This window comes from Protomyctophum parallelum (genome assembly GCF_964188405.1).
Source record: "Protomyctophum parallelum genome assembly, chromosome: 10".
Taxonomy (NCBI): domain Eukaryota; kingdom Metazoa; phylum Chordata; class Actinopteri; order Myctophiformes; family Myctophidae; genus Protomyctophum; species Protomyctophum parallelum.
The window spans coordinates 46,889,937-46,910,644 of record NC_139704.1 but is presented as its reverse complement, the minus strand read 5'-3'; the positions used below and the strand labels follow the sequence as shown (position 1 = coordinate 46,910,644).

The window sequence follows — 20,708 nt, the reverse complement described above, 5'->3', positions numbered from 1 at the left end:
GCAACCGGAGCAATACTAAAGGGTAAATTGACGGTCACCGCTTTCATATATGGGGTACGAACATGTACGTAGGTGGCACCTGTAGTACCCTAGCCTAATACGACTATAATCGTAGAAAGCTTAATTGTATCGTGTGTGACGTTTTGAGACTATGCAAGTTTAAGATTCTCCTTGTATGTGCAGAGTACTAGTAATATTTACTGTAGTAAGGAATTTGTATGTAAAGGTTTACTTTGCATTTTGGTAAATCAAAGTCTGGCGGTTTTGGCCAACCTAACCAATGCAAAATAAACCCTGACCGGGAAAGTTAACCCTGACCGGGTTCTAGACCAGGGGTTTTCAACAGGTGGTCTGTGGACCACTGGTGGTCCCTGGAAGTATTGCATGTGGTCCTTGACCATGCATTTAGTAATGTAGGAATTGTTAAAAATGTCATTCCACTAGTTAAGAAACAGTGAACTGAATGTTCGGTGACCTGTGATGACCATTAGTCCATTAGTAGTCATTTTAAGTAAGAATCTCAAGAGGGGGAATTAAGTTCACCGGAATGTCTGGCTGAGTCATTATTATTATGACGTCACATTATTAGTAGTCAATGGACCATTGGTTGAGAAACAGTGGAATGTATAGACATGGCATGCATAGCAAGTGTTACAAAAGCATTCATCTTATAGCCCAACCCAACCCAACAGTGGTCCACAGGTTGATTCTAAGTCAGGGTGGTGGTCTCTCATTCACAATCAGTTGAAAACCCCTGTTCTAGTTTCAAATAGAGTCCACACACACACACAGTCACACAGTCACACAGTCACACACACACACACACACACACACACACACACGGATTCACTCTTAACCTGACCAGTCACACACACAGGGATTCACTCCCTGCACAAAATGCAGCAGCCAGAGTTTTAACTAGAACTAAGATGAGAGAACATATTACTCCAGTTTTGGCATCACTGCACTGGCTTCCGGTGTTTTTAGGATTGATTTTAAAATTATTTTACTTATATAAAGCTCTCAATGGTCTCGCACCTTCCTACCTACATGACTGCCTGCCTAAATATGTCCCAAACCGCCCCCTAAGGTCTTCCACTGCTGGCCTGCTCGCTTTGCCTAAACAAATGGCAACAAAAAAATACGGGGAAGCAGCTTCTACGGGCCGTCGGCATGGAACAAGCTCCCACTGTACCTTCGTCGGACAGCCTCTGTAGACATTTTTAAAGCTCAGCTCAAGACCCACTTCTACAACATTGCTTTTAATTGATCTTTTATTTTATTTTTATTTTTTGTTATTCATGTCCTCACTGTATTGCATTACTGCTTGTTTTTTGTCGTTGCCTTGCTTTTATTTTATTCTCCATTGTTCTGTAAAGCACTTTGAGCTGCATTTCATGTCATGAAAGGTGCTATACAAATAAAGTTTTATTATTATATTATTATTATTATACTTGCTCTGAGGGTCTCAGAGGTGGCCTATAGTGTGGATAGTTCAATTCCGCAGGAAGGCTGCGTTGGGGGGTGCATACTTAGTTTAGACTAGTCATTGGTTAGACATAAGGGTTGGGAGAGGGTAAAGGTTAGGTTTAGGTGTGCTGCCCCGTGGGAGGTTAGGGTTAGGGTGAGGGTTTGAGATAGGTTGTAGTTGTAGAAGAAGAAGAAATGCGTTCTGGTAAATCAAGTTTACCAAGGGTAACTGGACTAAGCATCAGATACTTGTTTACAGCCAGGCCCACATGGAGCATTTCATGGTAGTGGTTCAATGCCTTGTCCAAGGGCACTTCAACGGTGGTAATTTTAACGTGTCGGACCGCTGATTCGAACTGGCGACCTTCCGATATCTAGCCCGCTCCGCAATCCACTCGGCCACCGCTGCCACATGTAGGACTAATGACTGGTCTAACCAATGACTAGTCTAAACTAAGTACCGTCTAAACTAAGTACTGCACCCCTGCGTTGAATGCAATGCATGATTTGTTGTGAACACCTACTTTCTCTCTGGAAGAGGAACATTTTGAGCCAAACTACTCCCAGCGTGGCGAGGACGGTCGCCCCGATGATCTGCCACGGCTCCAGGTGCTCACAGTGGGAGTTGACCTGCTGCCTCCCTTCCTCCAGATACAGCAGGATCATCTCCTTGTAGACCTTCATTGAACTCTGGATGGAGACACAATGAGCATGTTGTTGTTGTTAAGCCATTTTGGGGCAGGAACCCGATTTGGTGTTAGCATTATGCTATGCTTTAGCTATTGAAAAATAGCAGATCTACAAGCTCTTAGCGCGCCACTTGGTGGCACGCTACGAGCTTGTAGGTCTGCTATTTTTTTAAAGTCGAAGAGCGACTGACATAGAAAGCTTTTTCAGAAAACTGTCATTTTCAAACAGACATTTTTAGAATCTGATCTCAGGTCAGAATGGGTTTTAAGCCCCCATTCATACGCGGCGAAAATAGCCAACCTACAAAGCTCACAGCGCCGTTGACCTTGTTGTAGATCTGCTATTTTCGGTGCCTTGACTATAGGGCTGTCACGATTATGACATTTTACACAAAATGAACTGTAACAATCAGAAAGCCACAGAGCGGTACTGTCCAAACTAGTGATGGGAGGTTAATCAGCAAACACATCGGTATCGGACGATTCTAGTCGTTTTTAGATTAAATCGGCATCGGTTCGATTAATCAATCAGACCGATTAATTAATCGGTCTGATTAATCAGCCTGTCTTTACAGATAAACAAGTAGCTTGAACAGATCTACAAGCTCACAATATCAAATATAAAGGAATTTAAGGTCAATCTGACTTCCCTAAGCCTGCAGTGCAGACACCCTGTTACATGTATTTTTCAGAATGGACAAAATTATTATAATTTTTTTAATACAGAATGAGATCATATCGACATCGGTAATATCAGTTATCGGCCATAACGGCAATTAATTACATCGGATATCGATATCGGACAAAATGCCTCATCGGCACATCCCTAGTCCAAACGCATGAGTCAATTGGTCAGAATCACTTTGATTCTACATTCCCATACATAGAAAACGACCTACAACAATGTGAAAAATGAAGAAAATAAATTATTAGACTGTATTAACCCTATAGTGGCATCCCAATGTTGGGCATGTCATTATAACTATATATGTGGTTGTCTCATATGGTTTAATAATAACAAATCTGCTGATGCCGAGTAATACTTACAACAGAAACCAGCTTCATGCCTAGAACTCGATTTCCTCCCCTCACTGAAATGCTATCAGATAGACGACAGTCACCACAGAGAGCCTCTCAGGCTAACGTCAGGTTGGTGGTATATCTTCTTAAGGTGTGTGAGAAATAGCTGGTGACCACAGTATATCCTACCAACAGGCTCCTCCTACCACCTGGGTGAGGACAGAACAGAAGTACCGATGTCACTTCCGTTTAGTTTATCTTGACAGAAAAAAAGAAGGAAAAAAATGCAATGCAACACGTTTCGTGACACCGATCATGTGCCATGATGATTCAGTGCATTTTTGTAATAGTTGTGTAATAGTTGATGCAGTTAAGCCTGATAATTGTAGTCGATTTGTAGGTGGCCACTTTATTTTCAAACTCTTTGGATACATGTGTACCCTCAGTCACCACCCTGTCACTGTCAGTTGATGCTTCATATCAATGAGTAAAATCACGATACGATATCGTGATTTCTGTTGTGGAACACAGTGCAGTTCTTATACTCAACAGTATCACGGCTACATAATGTAATCCTTTGATAACTGCAATTGAGACAATACACGCAGCTGGTAATCATAGTAAATGATTGACAAGGCTGTTATTTCATAAGTGCAGTAAACATGAGCGTATCTCATCACTCTGGCTAGTATCTACCTCTAACATCAATATTTCTTCTTTACAACTAGACTGACAGCAAGTTTCATAAGAGCGAAAGGTTGTTTTTAAGCCTACCCTCATCTGCAATCAGATGTGGAAAAGCTTAAGGTCCACAAAGCAGTATCTTGAGTAAAGTAATTTGCAAAGACTAAACGTTAATGCCAGTATATAAATGCCACATAAACAATTAAACATAATGATACCTGGGGACAGATTGTCCACGCAGCATCCATTATTGTGAACACAAAGTGGATATAATGCATGTTTTAGTTCACTGACTGACTGCACACACGGATAATGTGCGGTTAATTTTCCAAATAGCTGTATGAATAATACATTGCAACATACTGTACACTCACTGTATAGACATGCCGACGAGGGCCTGCTGGTGATGTGATTAACCCATTCTGACCCGAGATCAGATTCATACGAGGTTTCCACTGGACACACACTGGTCTGATTAACCCATTCTGACCTGAGATCAGATTCTAAAAAATGTTTTTTTCAAAAATAGCAGACCTACAAGCTCGTAGCGTGCCACTCGGTGGCGTGATATGAGCTTGTAGATCTGCTATTTTTCAATAGCTAAAGCATAACATGATGCCAACACCAGAATGGGTTAAGCACTTTAATCCCTATATACTAAGCCCTGTATACTTTGTCATGACGACGAAAACTTTTATACCGGTATTCTCCTCCTCCTTTTTAATCCACCTATAATACCCTGAAGAAGGCAATTGGTTGCCGAAATGTTGGTCTTATAATTATTATTTTTTTTTAAATGTTTTTGCATCGTGACTACGAGCTCTGCCACTTCTCATTCCTATTCTCTAAGTTTTGACTCCCGTGCTGGTCAGCGTGTCCCCACTGGTGTGCAGTCCTACCTCTTTATTCTATCTATTCTATTCTATCTCTATTCTCTAAGTTTTGACTCCCGTACTGGTCAGCGTGTCTCCACTGGTGTGCAGTCCTACCTCTGAGTTTAGTCTCCCGTACTGGTCAGCGTGTCCCCACTGGTGTTGCAGTCCTACCTCTAAGTTTAGTCTCCCGTACTGGTCAGCGTGTCCCCACTGGTGTGCAGTCCTACCTCTAAGTTTAGTCTCCCGTACTGGTCAGCGTGTCCCCACTGGTGTTGCAGTCCTACCTCTAAGTTTAGTCTCCCGTACTGGTCAGCGTGTCCCCACTGGTGTGCAGTCCTACCTCTTTGTTTGTTCCGAATCCACCTCTAATGACATGCTCAAAATAGGGACACCAGGTCAGGGTGAAAGTCGTTAATAAACATTAAGCTTCATAATGGATGAAGCGGAGGAGTAAGAAGGAGGGCAGCCAGTGAAACTGAGAGTGTCTGTCCACCCCCGGCTCAGACTACAGTTGTCGAGGCCCACATTATGTCTGAATAGCAGGCGTTCATACAGGTTTGGCAGGGTTACAGCCAAGTGGAGCAGAGTTGACAACAACGGTAAATAAGCCATGTGATCAACAACAACTATGTCTAGAAATAGCAAGCTGAAGTAAACGCCCCAATCACTGTTACTTTCCACGTGTCCTGCATCAGGGGTGGTGCAACTTTGACGATGGAGAGGGCCACTATAGTTCCACACTCACTACAGAGGGCCACTATAGTTCCACACTCACTACAGAGGGCCACTATAGTTCCACACTCATTACAGAGGGCCACTATAGTTCCACACTCACTACAGAGGGCCACTATAGTTCCACACTCACTACAGAGGGCCACTATAGTTCCACACTCACTCCAGAGGGCCACTATAGTTCCACACTCATTACAGAGGGCCACTATAGTTCCACACTCACTACAGAGGGCCACTATAGTTCCACACTCACTCCAGAGGGCCACTATAGTTCCACACTCACTCCAGAGGGCCACTATAGTTCCACACTCACTACAGAGGGCCACTATAGTTCCACACTCACTCCAGAGGGCCACTATAGTTCCACACTCACTACAGAGGGCCACTATAGTTCCACACTCACTCCAGAGGGCCACTATAGTTCCACACTCACTACAGAGGGCCACTATAGTTCCACACTCACTCCAGAGGGCCACTATAGTTCCACACTCACTCCAGAGGGCCACTATAGTTCCACACTCACTACAGAGGGCCACTATAGTTCCACACTCACTCCAGAGGGCCACTATAGTTCCACACTCACTCCAGAGGGCCACTATAGTTCCACACTCACTACAGAGGCCCACTATAGTTCCGCACTCACTCCAGAGGGCCACTATAGTTCCACACTCACTACAGAGGCCCACTATAGTTCCACACTCACTCCAGAGGGCCACTATAGTTCCACACTCACTCCAGAGGGCCACTATAGTTCCACACTCACTCCAGAGGGCCACTATAGTTCCACACTCACTCCAGAGGGCCACAATATTTCCACACTCACTCCAGAGAGCCACAATATTCCCACACTCACTCCAGAGGGCCACTATATTTCCACTCACTCCAGAGGGCCACTATATTTCCACACTCACTCCAGAGGGCCACTATAGTTCCACACTCACTCCACTGCATTTTACTGTCGTAGCAGAAATAGCCGATCTACAAGCTCAAAATTGCGACGTGTTTTGAGCTTGTAGATCAGCAATTGTTTCTATTTGAATTTAAATTCAATTCAAATATAGCTTATTGTTTTATTGGAATCCACAGAGGGAACATGAGAAAGAATAAAGGGAATCTCCGCGCACTCAGATCTGCGCACAATCAATATATTTATTTAGCAAGCTTTCAGTCTACTGACCTTCTTCAGGCACAGAATTGAAATCCAGAAAAGTTAAAAAAAATTATTTAATTTCAAATGCCTTTCAAATTCCTTTAATTATAGTTCTGTTAACTTTATGAACTTTATGAAAAAGACAATAACCTTTTAATACTATTCATTAAACTACTAATTTAGACTGAAATAATTAAAGCGGGTCATATTTGCATGTTTGGAATTGCAACAGGTGAAATCAATAATATATCAGTATTCTGATATTTACCTGCAGGCCACAGATGGTGGGGGGGCCTCATGTGGCCCCCGGTTGCCATGTATGCAGTGATGTAAATAGGTTTTCAATGTAATGAGTCCCGGGATGGTCTTTTATGAGTCCCAGGGACAGATCCCACTTCAACGACGTTAGGAGTCATATTTCGCCATTTTTTACAAATTGCAGCGTTTAACTCCCATTTCATTTTATATGGTTAATGGTTAATATACATGTAGAAAACAGAAGAAGAGTTGATTATTATAACTAAAGCTAGCAAAAATAAACTAGAATAGAAAACAGTACAGTAGTAAAGCAGTGCATCCCGTGGATGCAGAGGTCGTTGTTTTATTGCGTCCCTTAACTATAAACTGGGTTTTGGGGTGCAATACATCCTTCCCATGGGAGAGGTATAGGTAGCCTAAGCCTAAACACTGTCAGCATGTTTCTATGAAATACAGTGGAGGAGGCTGCCAGAGGGCAGTCTCTCAGTGGACGAGAGGCACATGCCTCGATGAAAGATGTCATAAGTCAGGGTTAAAACTTAAAAGGCAAAATCTGGGAAGCTGTGCGCAATGAGCATGAACCCTTGACCAGCTGGCAACTCGTTATCGCACACATGTTTTGTGTCTACAGTCATTTTCTTTTTTTTAACAGGGCTAGGCTGTGCTGGACACTCACAGAATATGTGATACTATCTTCGCCCCCAGGAGAACTAATGTGGGGTATGAACAAAGACTCTCCCATGCCTATTTTGTTCGGCCCCCATTGTTGTATAGTAGAGACGCCCATTCCTCCTCATTTTTCCCCAAGCAAGCTGCAGTCTATTCTGTGTAAGGAGACCTTTGTTGCTTCCAGGGGGAGGTCATGTTCTCATGGAAATATACTGGGCGTGAACTTGAAGAAGCTGTTGCCTGGGATACATTCAGGGAAAACTGAATTAATTAAATTATTAAATTAATAAAACACTGCAGGCAGCATCACTCAGTGATTTGTCAACCAAAGGCCCCATGCATCAGTGCACTGACTGCTGGGGCAAAAATAAGGCATGTCTCCATGTCTGGAAAGCCATTTTAGCTACAACACCTTCAAATTTCAGGAATGAAAGATTTTCAGAATGTAGCAAAATGAAGAAAGCTTTTCCAAGTATCTAAATGCATGGATAGACTGACTCATTGTATAACTTGATTGTCCATGTCCACTGACCAGATAAGACTCACTGTACAACTAGATTGTCCAGATTGGCTGATATGATATGGTGTGTGTGTGTGTGTGTGTGTGTGTGTGTGTGTGTGTGTGTGTGTGTGTGTGTGTGTGTGTGTGTGTGTGTGTGTGTGTGTGTGTGTGTGTGTGTGTGTGCGTGTGTGTGTGTGTGTGTGTGCGTGTGCGTGTGTGTGTGTGTGTGCGTGTGCGTGTGTGTGCGTGTGTGTGTGTGTGTGTGTGTGAAATCAATTGAACTGATGTTTCAGGACAAGTTTCCGTAACTGCTGCCGTTTACTGTACGTTTTATTGCTATACGAGGGTTCATGATGTCTTGTTCTTGTATATTATTGAGTCTTAAAATGTTTTGAATTGAATACACAGGACCACAATGGTAACAACAAACCCCTAGAGCTTTGATTGATTGATTGATTGATTGATTTAAATATGTATTAACAGTTTGCAGAATTAGAGTACATTTTAAGCACAAACAAAGACTGTTAACTGTGAATGGACGACCAAATAAAGCAGTACACTTGTTTACAAGAGGGTTCACCTTGTTCAATTCATCAAAACATTTAGAGACTTGGACAAATAGACACTTCTATATAGCCACAGGACAGAACAGGAATTCATCATGTGTTATGCTTTTAGCACCCTTGCAAACTGTCAATAAAGTATTCAATCAATGCTAAAATGGTAAACGGTGCATTTATATAGCGCCTTTATCCAATGGGCTTTACATAGACTGTGCATTACATCCACCCATTCACACACACACATTCATACACACAGATGGCAGAGGAAACCATGCAAGGCACCGCCACCAACCAGCACATCAGGAGGCGCAATTTGGGGTTCAGAGTCTTGCTCAAGGACACTTTGACACTAACTCTGGGGGAGCCCACAGGGTTCGAACTGGCGACCTTGCAGTTACCATCTGGTAACTCTACCCCTGAGCCACCGCCTTCATGCAAACACAAACTCAGTCTGTTCCACATGCTCTCCTTAGAGCATGAAAACCAGATGCTCAGTGCTTTGTCTCAGCTTCCTGTATTATTTGTGTTAAACAGGAAGCCATGTTATGAATACTACAATGAAAATGTTTTACAAACTAAATCACTGCATGTCATCTCCCTTAATGCGGTTCATCAGAAGTGAACGATAGTGGGGTTTTAATACATGGAAATACAAGAAATTCAGGTAATAATAAAACACACTGAATTATGAAAAATGATTATGATCGCATCCCATTTTGTCTAAACAGTCATGCTCTTACATTTCAGCACGTTATTGTAACCCCAAACGTTATGGAGGCAGGAGTTATAAACACATTTATTATTCCGAACCCTTTTACTCAAACACTACCACAGAAATCCAATCCTTAACAGCAAAACCTTGTACTGTGCTGTTGTAATTAATGAAGTCATCTTTTGTTATTGTGGCTTTAAAACGCGCATGGCTGTTAAGTTGAGCAGTAGCCAACTTAATTTTGATGAGTAAACGTCTTAACGTTAAATAAATAAAATAGTGTTTTAGTTCAACTATATCCAAAGATTCCAAACAGTCTATATGCACTACTACGCTACTTTTTGAACAATTTATAAGAGCCCTCTTTATGACTGCACACTAATAATTATCATGATCCATTAATCACGATTTGAAGAAGATAAGTCTCTAGTAAAAACATCTGATGTTGTTGACATGCTGAGCATGAACACACAACACAGACACAAACAAAGTGCAAAACATCTCGTCTGGCGTTCATGACTTTATCACGACATGATTATACTTTAATACACTTACCGAGTAATCCATGATGTGTGAAGTTCAAATCTCACCGAAAAGCTGCTCCACCTTCCTTCTTCTTTCCGTCGGTATAAAGTAAAGTCCCTCAGGATGATCCTGTGTGTTGTTGGTTGCTGTTGCCTCCTCGGTTTAGATCTCATCTACATTCTGCTATCAAACACAAGCGGATCGAGAAGCTAACCCCGTTTCAGGAAGTAAGTATAAAGCACCACCAACCAAACAGCATATGGTTGGTTATGTATATTGCTCTATATCTGTACGCATGTGTAGATCTGTAAACACCGGCGGGCTGGATCTCTGTCTGAAATCTACTGCTTCCTCCGAGTAGACGATGTTGTGAAGATCTGCTACAACCTATAAAGGAGAAGGAGGAAAGTCATGTTTACGCACTCGCAAATGGTACCAGAGGGCAGTGTCGCCAGGTTTTGGGAGAGAAGTAAGCGAACCAGTTCTAATGAAAACAAACAAGCCCAAAATAAGCGATTGATTGATTGATTGATTGATTGATTGATTGATTGATTGATTGATTGATTGATTGATTGATTGATTGATTGATTGATTGATTTAAGTATTTATTAACAGTTTGCAGAATTACAGTACATTTCAAGCACAACTCAATGACGACACCATAAAGCATTACACTTGTTTACAAGAGGGTCCACCGTTTTCAATTCATCATAACATTTAGAGACGTACAAATATACACTTTTATATAGCCAAAAACAGGAAATCATAGCGAAAAAAGTGTGGAATATTTTAGTTTACAAATCTGGTATGAGGGTCCCTGGCACAAGATATGTTTAGATGTTTTTGCGACCATAGGTCGCAGATTACTATGAAAACCTGCAAAACCTGTCTGTCCGTCCGTCAGTCAGGTCACGCCTCCATATATGGCCGTCAGTCCATCACGCCTCGTATATGTGGCCATCTCCATATATGAAGATCACAACACTGACCTCATCGAACCCTGGACAGCCATAAATGGAGAAGACTGGATCATCACCTAGATCTGCATATATGGAGCCGGGCAGCAACTCTACATCTGACCTCAAACCCTTTAGATCTCCATATATGGAGCTGACCTGTTCTGACATGTTGATCCCTCCCCATCCATCCTTCCTCTTCGATGTCTCCCTTTTGACTGATACCCAGTGTCCATTCAAACTCTAGACGGGCCTGCCCCAAAGTTATTAGTACAGCCGCAGGCCGTGGCCCGGAAGCCGGCGAAAACTAGAGTTCTCAAGAGGCCCGAAAATTAAGGCCCGGCCCTACCTGGGCCCTCATCAGTGCCCCCGCTGCCACCCTTAGATGTCCATAATATTGAGCTGACCTGTTCTGACATTCCATATGTTGATCTGACCTCATCAAACCCTGTACACTCAAGACATGCTCCATATTATATGGCCAGACCTTTTCAAACCCTGTAGGCTACACTCAAGACACGTAGGCCTACTGCCCCCACTGCCACCCTTAGATCTCCATATATGGAGCTGACCTGTTGAACTTCTGACCTTCCTATTATGTTGATCTGACCTCATCAAACCTGTACACTCAAGACACGCTCCATATATGGCCAGTACCTAATTCATTCCATTATGTTGATCTGATCCCCCCGTGCCAAAGTTCCAGTGCTCGCCCAGCAGCAGTCTGACGTCACCCAGGCGGATGCGTGCCCTAAAGGGCGAGGTCGCTTCTCGCCCTCTGGGCGTCTTTTACTGCTTGTAGCCAGTGTTCATGTGGGGGTCTGTGAGAACCACTGGTTTAAACAAGCCCAAAAAATAAGCAACTACACTAGAAACAAGCCCCATAAAAACGGCAACCTGCAATATTTACAAGCAACTTTACAAAGCTTATAATAAGCAGGCATGGCAACACTGCCAGAGGGAGTCCACAGCCCAGACGGATGGTTGCGCTTGGATTGGTTAGTTGGTTGTCTTGGCAACATTTTTATTTATTTATTTTTATTTACTGTATGTAGGTCTATAGTTTTTCTAATATATTATAATATTAATCTCAATATATATAGTTGCTAAAAACTAGTTTCATTAACCAGTTAACGTTGATGGTAGCAGCTAGAGTAACATCCAGACTAAAAAAACACTAGAATGACCGTTCCTCCGGGATATGGGATCTAATACTGGCATAATAACGTTTTCCACTGGGGTTGGAAACAGTGCCCCCGAGTGGTCGACTACCTTCCCTACATCAGGTATAAAGATGTTATAAATAAAATGCATAAACCGTGTGTGTGTGCGTGCGCTTGCGCGTGTGTGGAATGGAAGGGCTGTATTTTGCGTGTCTTAAGTACCAGGTCTTATTCCCTAACTTGAGTAAACTAAAGACCTGGAGGCGTGGTCAATGCTCTTTGGCCACTCAGAATAGCCAAATGGCATTGATCACGCCTCCAGGTCTTTAGTTTACTCAAGTTAGGGAATAAGACCTGGTACTTAAGACACGCAAAATACAGCCCGAACGTTCTTAAAAAAAGAAAAACATTGTAGATGTTGTTGGATTGACTCAAAGTGGAAAAAAAAACATAACTAATGAGAGTGACAATGACAAACGTCCAATTAAATAGGCTAATTACCCTCCTGATGCCTGCATGAAACTGAGCCTGAAACAACTCACGTCAACCCTTTGTTAAGGGGTTAGAACTTGAATACTCAGGTATATAGAACAGGTATATAGGCCTACACTTGCATTGGCAATGCAAACCTATATGTTTTCATGTCAATAAAGCTCCTTTGAATCGAATTGATTGATCTCCTGATTATTATCAGACTGTAGCTTTCTGATAATCAGGCTATGGACGTGCAGAGAGTGTTAGAGGGGCAGGAGCTGCAATCCCGTAAGAGGGGGCACTTTTGGACAAAAATAACGAAAATAGCAGATCTACAAGCTCACAACGCGTCGCAGAAAAATACTGTGTTCAAGTTCAGGGGACTTCGAAAAGCAATTCTCCTGAATGCTGCCTTCCGGCATGGCATGGAAAGGAAAGGAGTGGCATTCGCATTTCTTTCACCATGTAGTAAATGCTGCATTCATGGTCTGGAAAGGGCAGTTGTTTTACAGACGGGGTAAAAGGAAAGGGGCTGAAGAAGCCCCTTTTGATGTCTATGTGTGCACGTCCCTGCATGGCCCACAGTGTAAAGCCTGGACAGCAAGAGAAGAGTTTATGCGCAGCATCTGCCACTATTATCTACATTGTCTTCCATCCGTATATACAGTTGGGGAAATGGCACCATTTATTTTTTAGATTAACTGATTGATCTATAATATTTGTGTGTGTGTGTGTGTGTGTGTGTGTGTGTGTGTGTGTGTGTGTGTGTGTGTGTGTGTGTGTGTGTGTGTGTGTGTGTGTGTGTGTGTGTGTGTGTGTGTGTGTGTGTGTGTGTGTGTGTGTGTAAACACACAGACAGAGGAATTTATTACAAACATATTGAAATTGAAATTAATTCTAAATAATATCATACATGCTTTTACATTTAATTGGCTGATATTGGGGGTGATATCTGACATGCACTTATCTCCATTTGGTGTGTTTAAGTTTAGATCAAATATTTAAGCAATATAGGCTATAATATTAGGCTACCTATATGAGCTACCTATAAAAAAAGTAAATCTGTCATGTTTTCCACATGACATGACAGATTTACTTTGATTAAAGCCTATTAAAAGAGTACATTATAAGAAGATCAATATAATGATATTCATGGTCGAAATATATTTCGTATGGACTAGGACGCCTTCCGTGTAACATTCCCTGTGAATGAGTGCATCCAATTGCGAGATAAATCTTAAAGCAGAAGAGCCCTGCAGGCTCAACGCTGTAAACAGGCTGCCTGCATTCAAAACAAAACTTGTATTGTTTTTGTGCTGAAAGGGAATGAACTTGCTGCCATAGTGCCATAACCCTATTATTATTTAAAGCTTAAACGGCCTTCACAATAATTGTCCCATGGACAACTTTCATTGTAACTGGTGTACATGTTCTTTAAAGGCTTATAGGTTAGAGTTACAATACATAATAGTCCATGAAAAGGAGATCCGAAGCACATTAGAACTGAATTACTTCTTTGGCAAAGTGTGTTCGGGGTCACGATGCAACATGCGCACACACCTCTCCAAAGGCGCACGCGTCTCCAAAAGGCGCACTCTGCACTTTGTAAAGACCCAGACATTGTTTGGGGGTTCCATAAGAGGTGTACATATGGCATCCGGGTTGCAATTAAATGTTTTTTAAGATGTGTTTTTTTCCCCTTTCTTAAGAAGTTTCCTTTTTTCCTTCTTCGTCTTTCTTCGCGGCCCTTTACAACCCAGAACAAGAGGAGGGGGACACATTGAATGGCCTCCGCTGCTAGTTTGGAATGGTAACAATCTGGTCAGCGAGTTGTTGGACTTTGATTGGCCCTTCAAAACGTCCTTCAAACAAAAGCTGAGGACGAAAATAAAGCTCCACCTGGTACCTCTGTTTGCTAAAATAATAATAAATAGATTTCGTTTAATAAATAAGCACAAGAGACTATAAAGTGAAGTGGTAGAGGGAGTATTAATCAGGGGACTCGGGCAGGTATCACCTGCTCTCGAGCTTGCTCAGTTTATTGTTAAATATTGTTAAATCACTTTCGCACCAAAGTCTGCTCCGATATCTGCTATTTCCACAGCAACTGGCAGCCTATGTTTGCCTATACTTTGCATAACAAGCAGGACACTACAGTGCACTGATAAAAATCAAGGAGAGAGACTGACCAGATTCAAACCCACACCTGTTCGTGATATCCGAATATGGATTTGGCATCAATGAGTATTTGTAAAGTGGTAATATTCCGTTTACTTTAGACTTTTCGTGCCTTTTATAACAGCACGGCACCATCTCCTATCGCACGTGTGTATTTGTCCATTTTATTGAAAGCATATGGTTATCAGAGGGTCTCCCAAAATACATATTTAGACAGAAAGTTAAGGAGTACGTGCTTGTGATCCTTTGTTGGCAATGCTGGTAAATGTTGTTTGAGCAGTGCCACACTCCCATCCTCCCGTGTATAAACGGTGGAGTCTTTATGTATGGGCTATTATTCTTATACCGTTTAAAATGTTAAACTAACATCACCTATACTTTAAAATAAAATGCGCCACCAACCATTGGGCGGTATTTGGATGCAATTTGGGGAGGTCATAGCGCACACAGTTGTGTTCACAGTTTTGCATAAATGTAGTTGATATTGATGTGACACAGAGCAGGATCCTTTGTGCTCTCAGTTCAGACAAAAGGTTTCACTCTTTCAAATGCTTTTCGTCCGGTGGACCTATCATTACGCATAGGTCCACCGGTCTTCATCAAACTGCCAACATATCGCGCTTTAACGCAATAATACGAACTGCATGTTCCTTTCAATACATTTGTAAAATGTTTAGTTTATTTAGGCTTTATGGACAAAGAGAAATGTATAGCTATAATGGAACTGCCTACACTGTAAGCAACAGGCTCCAAAATGTCAAATTAAATGTTCAGTGTTCATAAATGTTCAACATGGGATTACCAAAATCTCAAATTATATGCGCACAAACACTGCAACAGAGGAGTTCAATTTCAATTTAGAATGTGTGTTGATTGTTGAACATTGATCTTATACAAATCCAGTTATTTCCTCTGCAGTCCTGCTTATAGAGTGGAACATATCTTATAGGCCTTCGTTTATTATATGCACACTACTCAGTAAAGTTCAGTATTTGGAGTGCGTAAAGTGGTGTATAAGGGCTTTTGGACTTCCAACGTGTTTTAACCCCATTATTTCAATCTATCATGTTATTCCGTAAAGAACAAGGGCAAATAGGCCTATAGGTTGTGATGCGGGCGTTATGGGTTATTGTTATTTCCTTTGCTTACAATATAACAAAAAGACATGTCTCCTTAAAGACGATTTTCCAACATCATCTTGAGTTAAATAGCCTACCATTTGACTGAGTGTTTTGTAAGCGATGCCCTGTTCAAAGTATAGGCTATAATGATCGAGGCATAAGAACTGATTGTTCATAATTTAAGTAGCGGGGAGATGGTCAATTAGGCCTGGCCTACCATTAATAGCTTACAACAATGAAATGAAGATGTTAATATCTGTCCATGAAAACATATGATGTAGTAGGCCTATACATAAATCACAATTTCATTTGTTAGTTTATTGCCAATTAGTTATACCGTACCATATTGTTCGGGTGTAAAACGGTGCATGATGCTGTTTGATTAATATTGAACTATAATAATAATGTAAGCGTTTCTGATCTATACATTGTGATCCGCGTCGTTAGTATAGCGCACATTTTGTCATCACAATCGGTGCATTGAAGCGCCACATAGAGTGCATATCAATAGAAGTGAATAGCAGCCACTATACAAAGACAACGCCGCAGATAATAAACACAGAGCAAAGTCACCACGCAGGACATGAAGCGCTGCCTGGGCGCTGATTGGCCACTTGACAGGCGCACTCCACAGAACGAGATAAGATAAAGGGCACATAAAATGACAGAGATGAGCATCAAGCCCTCACTGTCAGCTGCTCTCACACTGACAGACAGACAGACAGACAGACAGACAGACAAACCACACAAACTCTCCGTTTAAGACCCAGCTACACTACCAGGCTATACAGTAAGTATATTAACTATATCATTTGTGTGTTGTTGATGATGGCATATATAGGCTTTTGATAATATTACTAGGCTGGCTATAGTACTAGTAGGCTATAGCCTATAAAAACCAAAATGTTGTGGATATTATTAGTATCTAATGAACATGTCTTTAATGAAACAGCTGATCATGGTAATAAATATAGCCCTAAACCATGCAGTTTGTCTCGTGCTAGAACCTGCAGGATGCTACCGGAACTGCAGGGCGCACCTGTCGAGCTGCGCCTACCCAAAGATGCAGAGCCTCTCTCATCGTCACCAGACGACCCCACTGCCACGGGACGTCTCTGTCGAAAACAACCGACGCGCAGTGAAGGAAACGTCGCCTCGGCACCAAGAACGCAAAGCCAAACAACCAAATACAAAGTGTCTGGAGGACAGAGGGGGGGGATGAGCAGGCGCAGGACCAAGGCCAACGACAGAGAACGCCACCGGATGCACAACCTCAACTCCGCCCTGGACGGCCTGAGAAGCATCCTCCCGGTTTTGCCGGACGACGCGAAGTTGACCAAGATCGAAACTTTGCGCTTTGCGCACAACTACATTTGGGCACTGACCGAGTCTTTACGCATGGCCGACGACCAACGTGCCGGGCACGTCTCAGACTATTTCCCACCACCGGGTAGGCCTACATATGGCAGCCCGGGCGGTTTGTTTTCTGACGAACTAGTGGGCGCAGCGTCACCGTATTACGGTACCTCGAACGACACATCCCCCCTTGCGTCACACCTGGTAACCAAGTTCATTAGAAGGCACTTGTGAGATGTGCCCTGAAACATGACTGTCTGATTATCGTGAAGTACGAGCGTCATGTGAACCATGCATGGCTATGTGAGATGTGCCTTCAAAATGTTTTATTTGCGAATGGTTAAATGTAATTTATTTGTTTGTGAAATTAAGTGTTAAAGGTATATTCAGTGATTTCACTTAATTCAAATTTTTTGTTTTGTTGTGATAATCCTCCCTAGTCCCTACTATAGAGTGTGCTGGCCATATAAGGAGTTCCTCCCTGTCCCCAGTTAACCCCTGGGGGTCAAAAAAACCATAGGTTTCGTTTTTGACTCTCTATCCTGATTGGACGAAAGGCTGGGTCCCACAGCCAAAAACGAAACCTAAGGTTTTTTGAGTGAAATCACTGAATATACCTTTAAATAGCTTTATGTTCTGATAGTATAGAGCCGACATTATAGTGTTTGTTCATGCAGCAGCTCTTTAGTATAAGCAGAAAATGCTTTTTCAGTTCGGGATACCAATTGCATCCAATTAGGAGGGAAGCAGGTAATGGCACAATGAAATAAGACCAAACTGGAGCCTGGAATTGAAGCCGATACATTCAAATTTAAATTGATTTTAAATTAAATTGATTAGCAAGCCACCTGAAAATGTATTTCCTGTCCATTTAAGAGCTCCAGAGTTTACTGAACAATCAACGCAATGATTAACTTTTTAATACGTTTATATTTTAATCAAAAGAATAATCCTTCCTTGCTTTACTCCACAACCCTTATTTTGTATGCATCTTTCACAACATTGCATGTATTTGTGGGACAATCTCACAATGGCCAGAGTTGGCGATAAGGCCGTGAAGTACAACCAATTATAGAAAAAGTGCCCCTCGGGGCACAGGTCTCCACCATACCAGGGCAGGTCAGGTTGTGGCCTCCTGGTGGCGCTAGAATAGGACAGGTCTCCACCATACCAGGGCAGGTCAGGTTGTGGCCTCCTGGTGGCGCTATAATAGGACATGTCTCCACCAGGGCAGGTCAGGTCAGGTTGTGGCCTCCTGGTGGCGCTATAATAGGCCAATGTGAAATTCTTCTTACGTCTTGGATGGCATTTGGATGATTTGAGGCATTTTGTTCCAAAAATGTGTTTTACAAAAATCCACCTGTTGGTGGCGCTATAACAGGCCAATGTGAACGGGGTGGGATATATTCCTCAGCCTAGTAGGAAAGTCTGTGAAAGATTTCACGTAAATTGCACGCTGCGTTCATGATTTGAGGCTTTTTGTTCAAAACGGGCCATTCCTGCAAAATTTTAAAGCCAATATTAGCCAATTAGGATGCAATATGAAATATCGGACAGATCTGTCTTGAGCACATGACTATGGAGATACTGTGTAACGATTAGCGGGATTTTTGGACAGAATATGGAGGAGTAATATAAAAAAAATTTGTTTTACAAAAGTCGGCCTCCTGGTGGCGCTATAACAGGCCGTTCTGGAAAATGTGGGGCCCAGAGGTTCATCGTTGGCATCCAGGGAGTGTGTGTGCAAAGTTTGGCATCGACCGGGTTAACGGTGCCGGAGATTAACTGGTAACAGACGGACGGACACACACGGACGGAGTGCAAAACCAGGGGGGCAGTCAGCCAGATATTTCGTGAAGCCTCATTTGAAATCGGTAGTTCATATAATGGCCTGTTGTGGCGCTGGACTGGACCCAAAAAGCCCCATAGCTCCATAGAGGCCCATGTATTTTGGCCCAACTTCACCTAGACTGTATTACCTTAATAAACATGGTCATGAATACTTTCTTCTTCCAGTCACTAGTTTAAAGTCTCATTTCTAATGTCATAATATTCTTTTTGGAAAATTATGGTCCCATTAATTAAAAAAATTACCATAAAGTCGCGTATGTTCTGAGGGGCGTGGCTACCGTTACAGTCTATGATCGGGATTCCCCTCCCACTCAAGAGTCTTCTCCTCCCACTCGAGTCAAAATAAAAACCAACGGAGAAGAAGGGGGGAAGACCCGCCTCGTTGTCTGGGCAGCCAATGACCAGCTGGTACAAAACGGAGCCAGCCAATGGCCAGCTGGTACCAAAAGATGGCGACTTACATCAGGAATTAGCATATTATTACAGGCTTCATTTTACGTTCATGTTAGACCCGGGGAACGCTTTGTCCATATTTTTTACAGTCTATGTGCAAAACATACTCTCTCCCCAAGCCTTCAGCCTGGTGGAGACAATCATTTGTGAAGACGATCAGGGTTTAAGATAAAAATATTTATTCAGCAAAATTTGGTTTGGTGTCTATGAGCTGTTTTGAGGCATAAGGAAACACCTTATGTTGTTTAGAATATGAAAAGAATAATTAACTGTCATTTATGGCTTGCATCTCATGCCAGTTTTGACCCTTTTCTTTCATGTCACAAAGAACATAATAAACACAATATAAAGCAACGTACATGTGGCTGTATCTCTGCCTCAAGCTTCTGGTGGAACAACCCGGTGCTGTCAGGTGGAGCCCTCGTTATGTCCTGAACTTTATTTAGTTTAAAAACATTTTAACCCATTTAGGCCTGACCTCGAAATAAAAATAAAGTCTTCTGAAAGAATATATTTTCAAAGATTTGGGCCTCATTTTCACAAATTTTCCAAAATAGCAGACCTACAAGCTCGTAGCGCGCCACTCGGTGGCGCGCTATGAGCTTGTAGATCTGCTATTTTTCAATAGCTAAGGTATAACATAATGCTTAGTTAAAATAGCGAATCTATAAACATATAAAGCTGAAATATGGGCATACAAGGTTTCTGCCCCGACAGCAATTAGAGATTTGTTGGGGGAAACAAAAAGGTTTTTGGGAGTATACAAATGAGTGCATGTATTAATTATTACAACATCATATTTATTCATTGGTCATCATGCGTCTCCTTTTGTACTAAATGTGCAAATAAGTCAAAGACGGACTACTTTAATCTCACGTGTAAAAGTGGCCCGCTTCGAAGCTATAATACAAGTTCATAGTTCCGCTGAAGTACACGGTATAAAGTCATCTGTTCCTGTATCCATTTGGAACTCTGAGCGTGTTCATTTGGTTACATGTTGTACACTATCAGAGTCCGGGACGTGCAGAGTGTGTTAGAAGTAGGGATGGCCCGGTCATGTTTAAACAAGAGGCGAAGAAGTAAATGCCAACCAGCGCTGTCCAGGTAAATTAGGCCTACGCTTTTAAAGTGGCGGTACATACATTAACCAGTTAACAGTTTCTTTAATATTATTTTATTGGTAAAAAGGTCAATTGCCTTCTGTCCGTTAGAAAAGTACCAGGCCTATATTTGAAGGCCCTAGTAAAAGATACTCGTCTTTCCACAAAATAATAGAAAATGCTCCATAGTGGGCTCGATAAGGTGAT

General features: G+C 42.1%; 2 protein-coding genes across 4 annotated transcripts in view; one reads left to right on the top strand and one right to left on the bottom strand.

Annotated features, from left to right (window-relative positions):
- The window catches only part of sgpl1 (sphingosine-1-phosphate lyase 1), a 30,598-nt gene extending 20,373 nt beyond the window's left edge, over positions 1-10,225 (bottom strand). The window contains exons 1-3 of one of the 3 annotated variants that reach the window (XM_083775368.1): positions 9,880-10,225; positions 3,207-3,437; positions 1,995-2,160 (exon numbers count right to left, since the gene is read on the bottom strand). In XM_083775368.1, the coding sequence (XP_083631494.1) occupies positions 1,995-2,160; positions 3,207-3,224 (184 nt within the window). In that variant the 5' untranslated portion in view covers positions 3,225-3,437; positions 9,880-10,225. The remainder of the gene's footprint in view (positions 1-1,994; positions 2,161-3,206; positions 3,438-9,879) is intronic. The other 2 variants (XM_083775367.1, XM_083775369.1) reach the window with 2 other exon arrangements.
- A 6,530-nt stretch (positions 10,226-16,755) lies between these two features.
- Positions 16,756-17,331, top strand: neurog3 (neurogenin 3; the record flags this gene model as incomplete). Its single annotated transcript, XM_083775075.1, has 1 exon — positions 16,756-17,331. The coding sequence occupies one exon, from the start codon at positions 16,756-16,758 to the stop codon at positions 17,329-17,331; it is 576 nt and encodes a 191-aa protein (XP_083631201.1).
- Between the last annotated feature and the right edge of the window lie 3,377 nt (positions 17,332-20,708).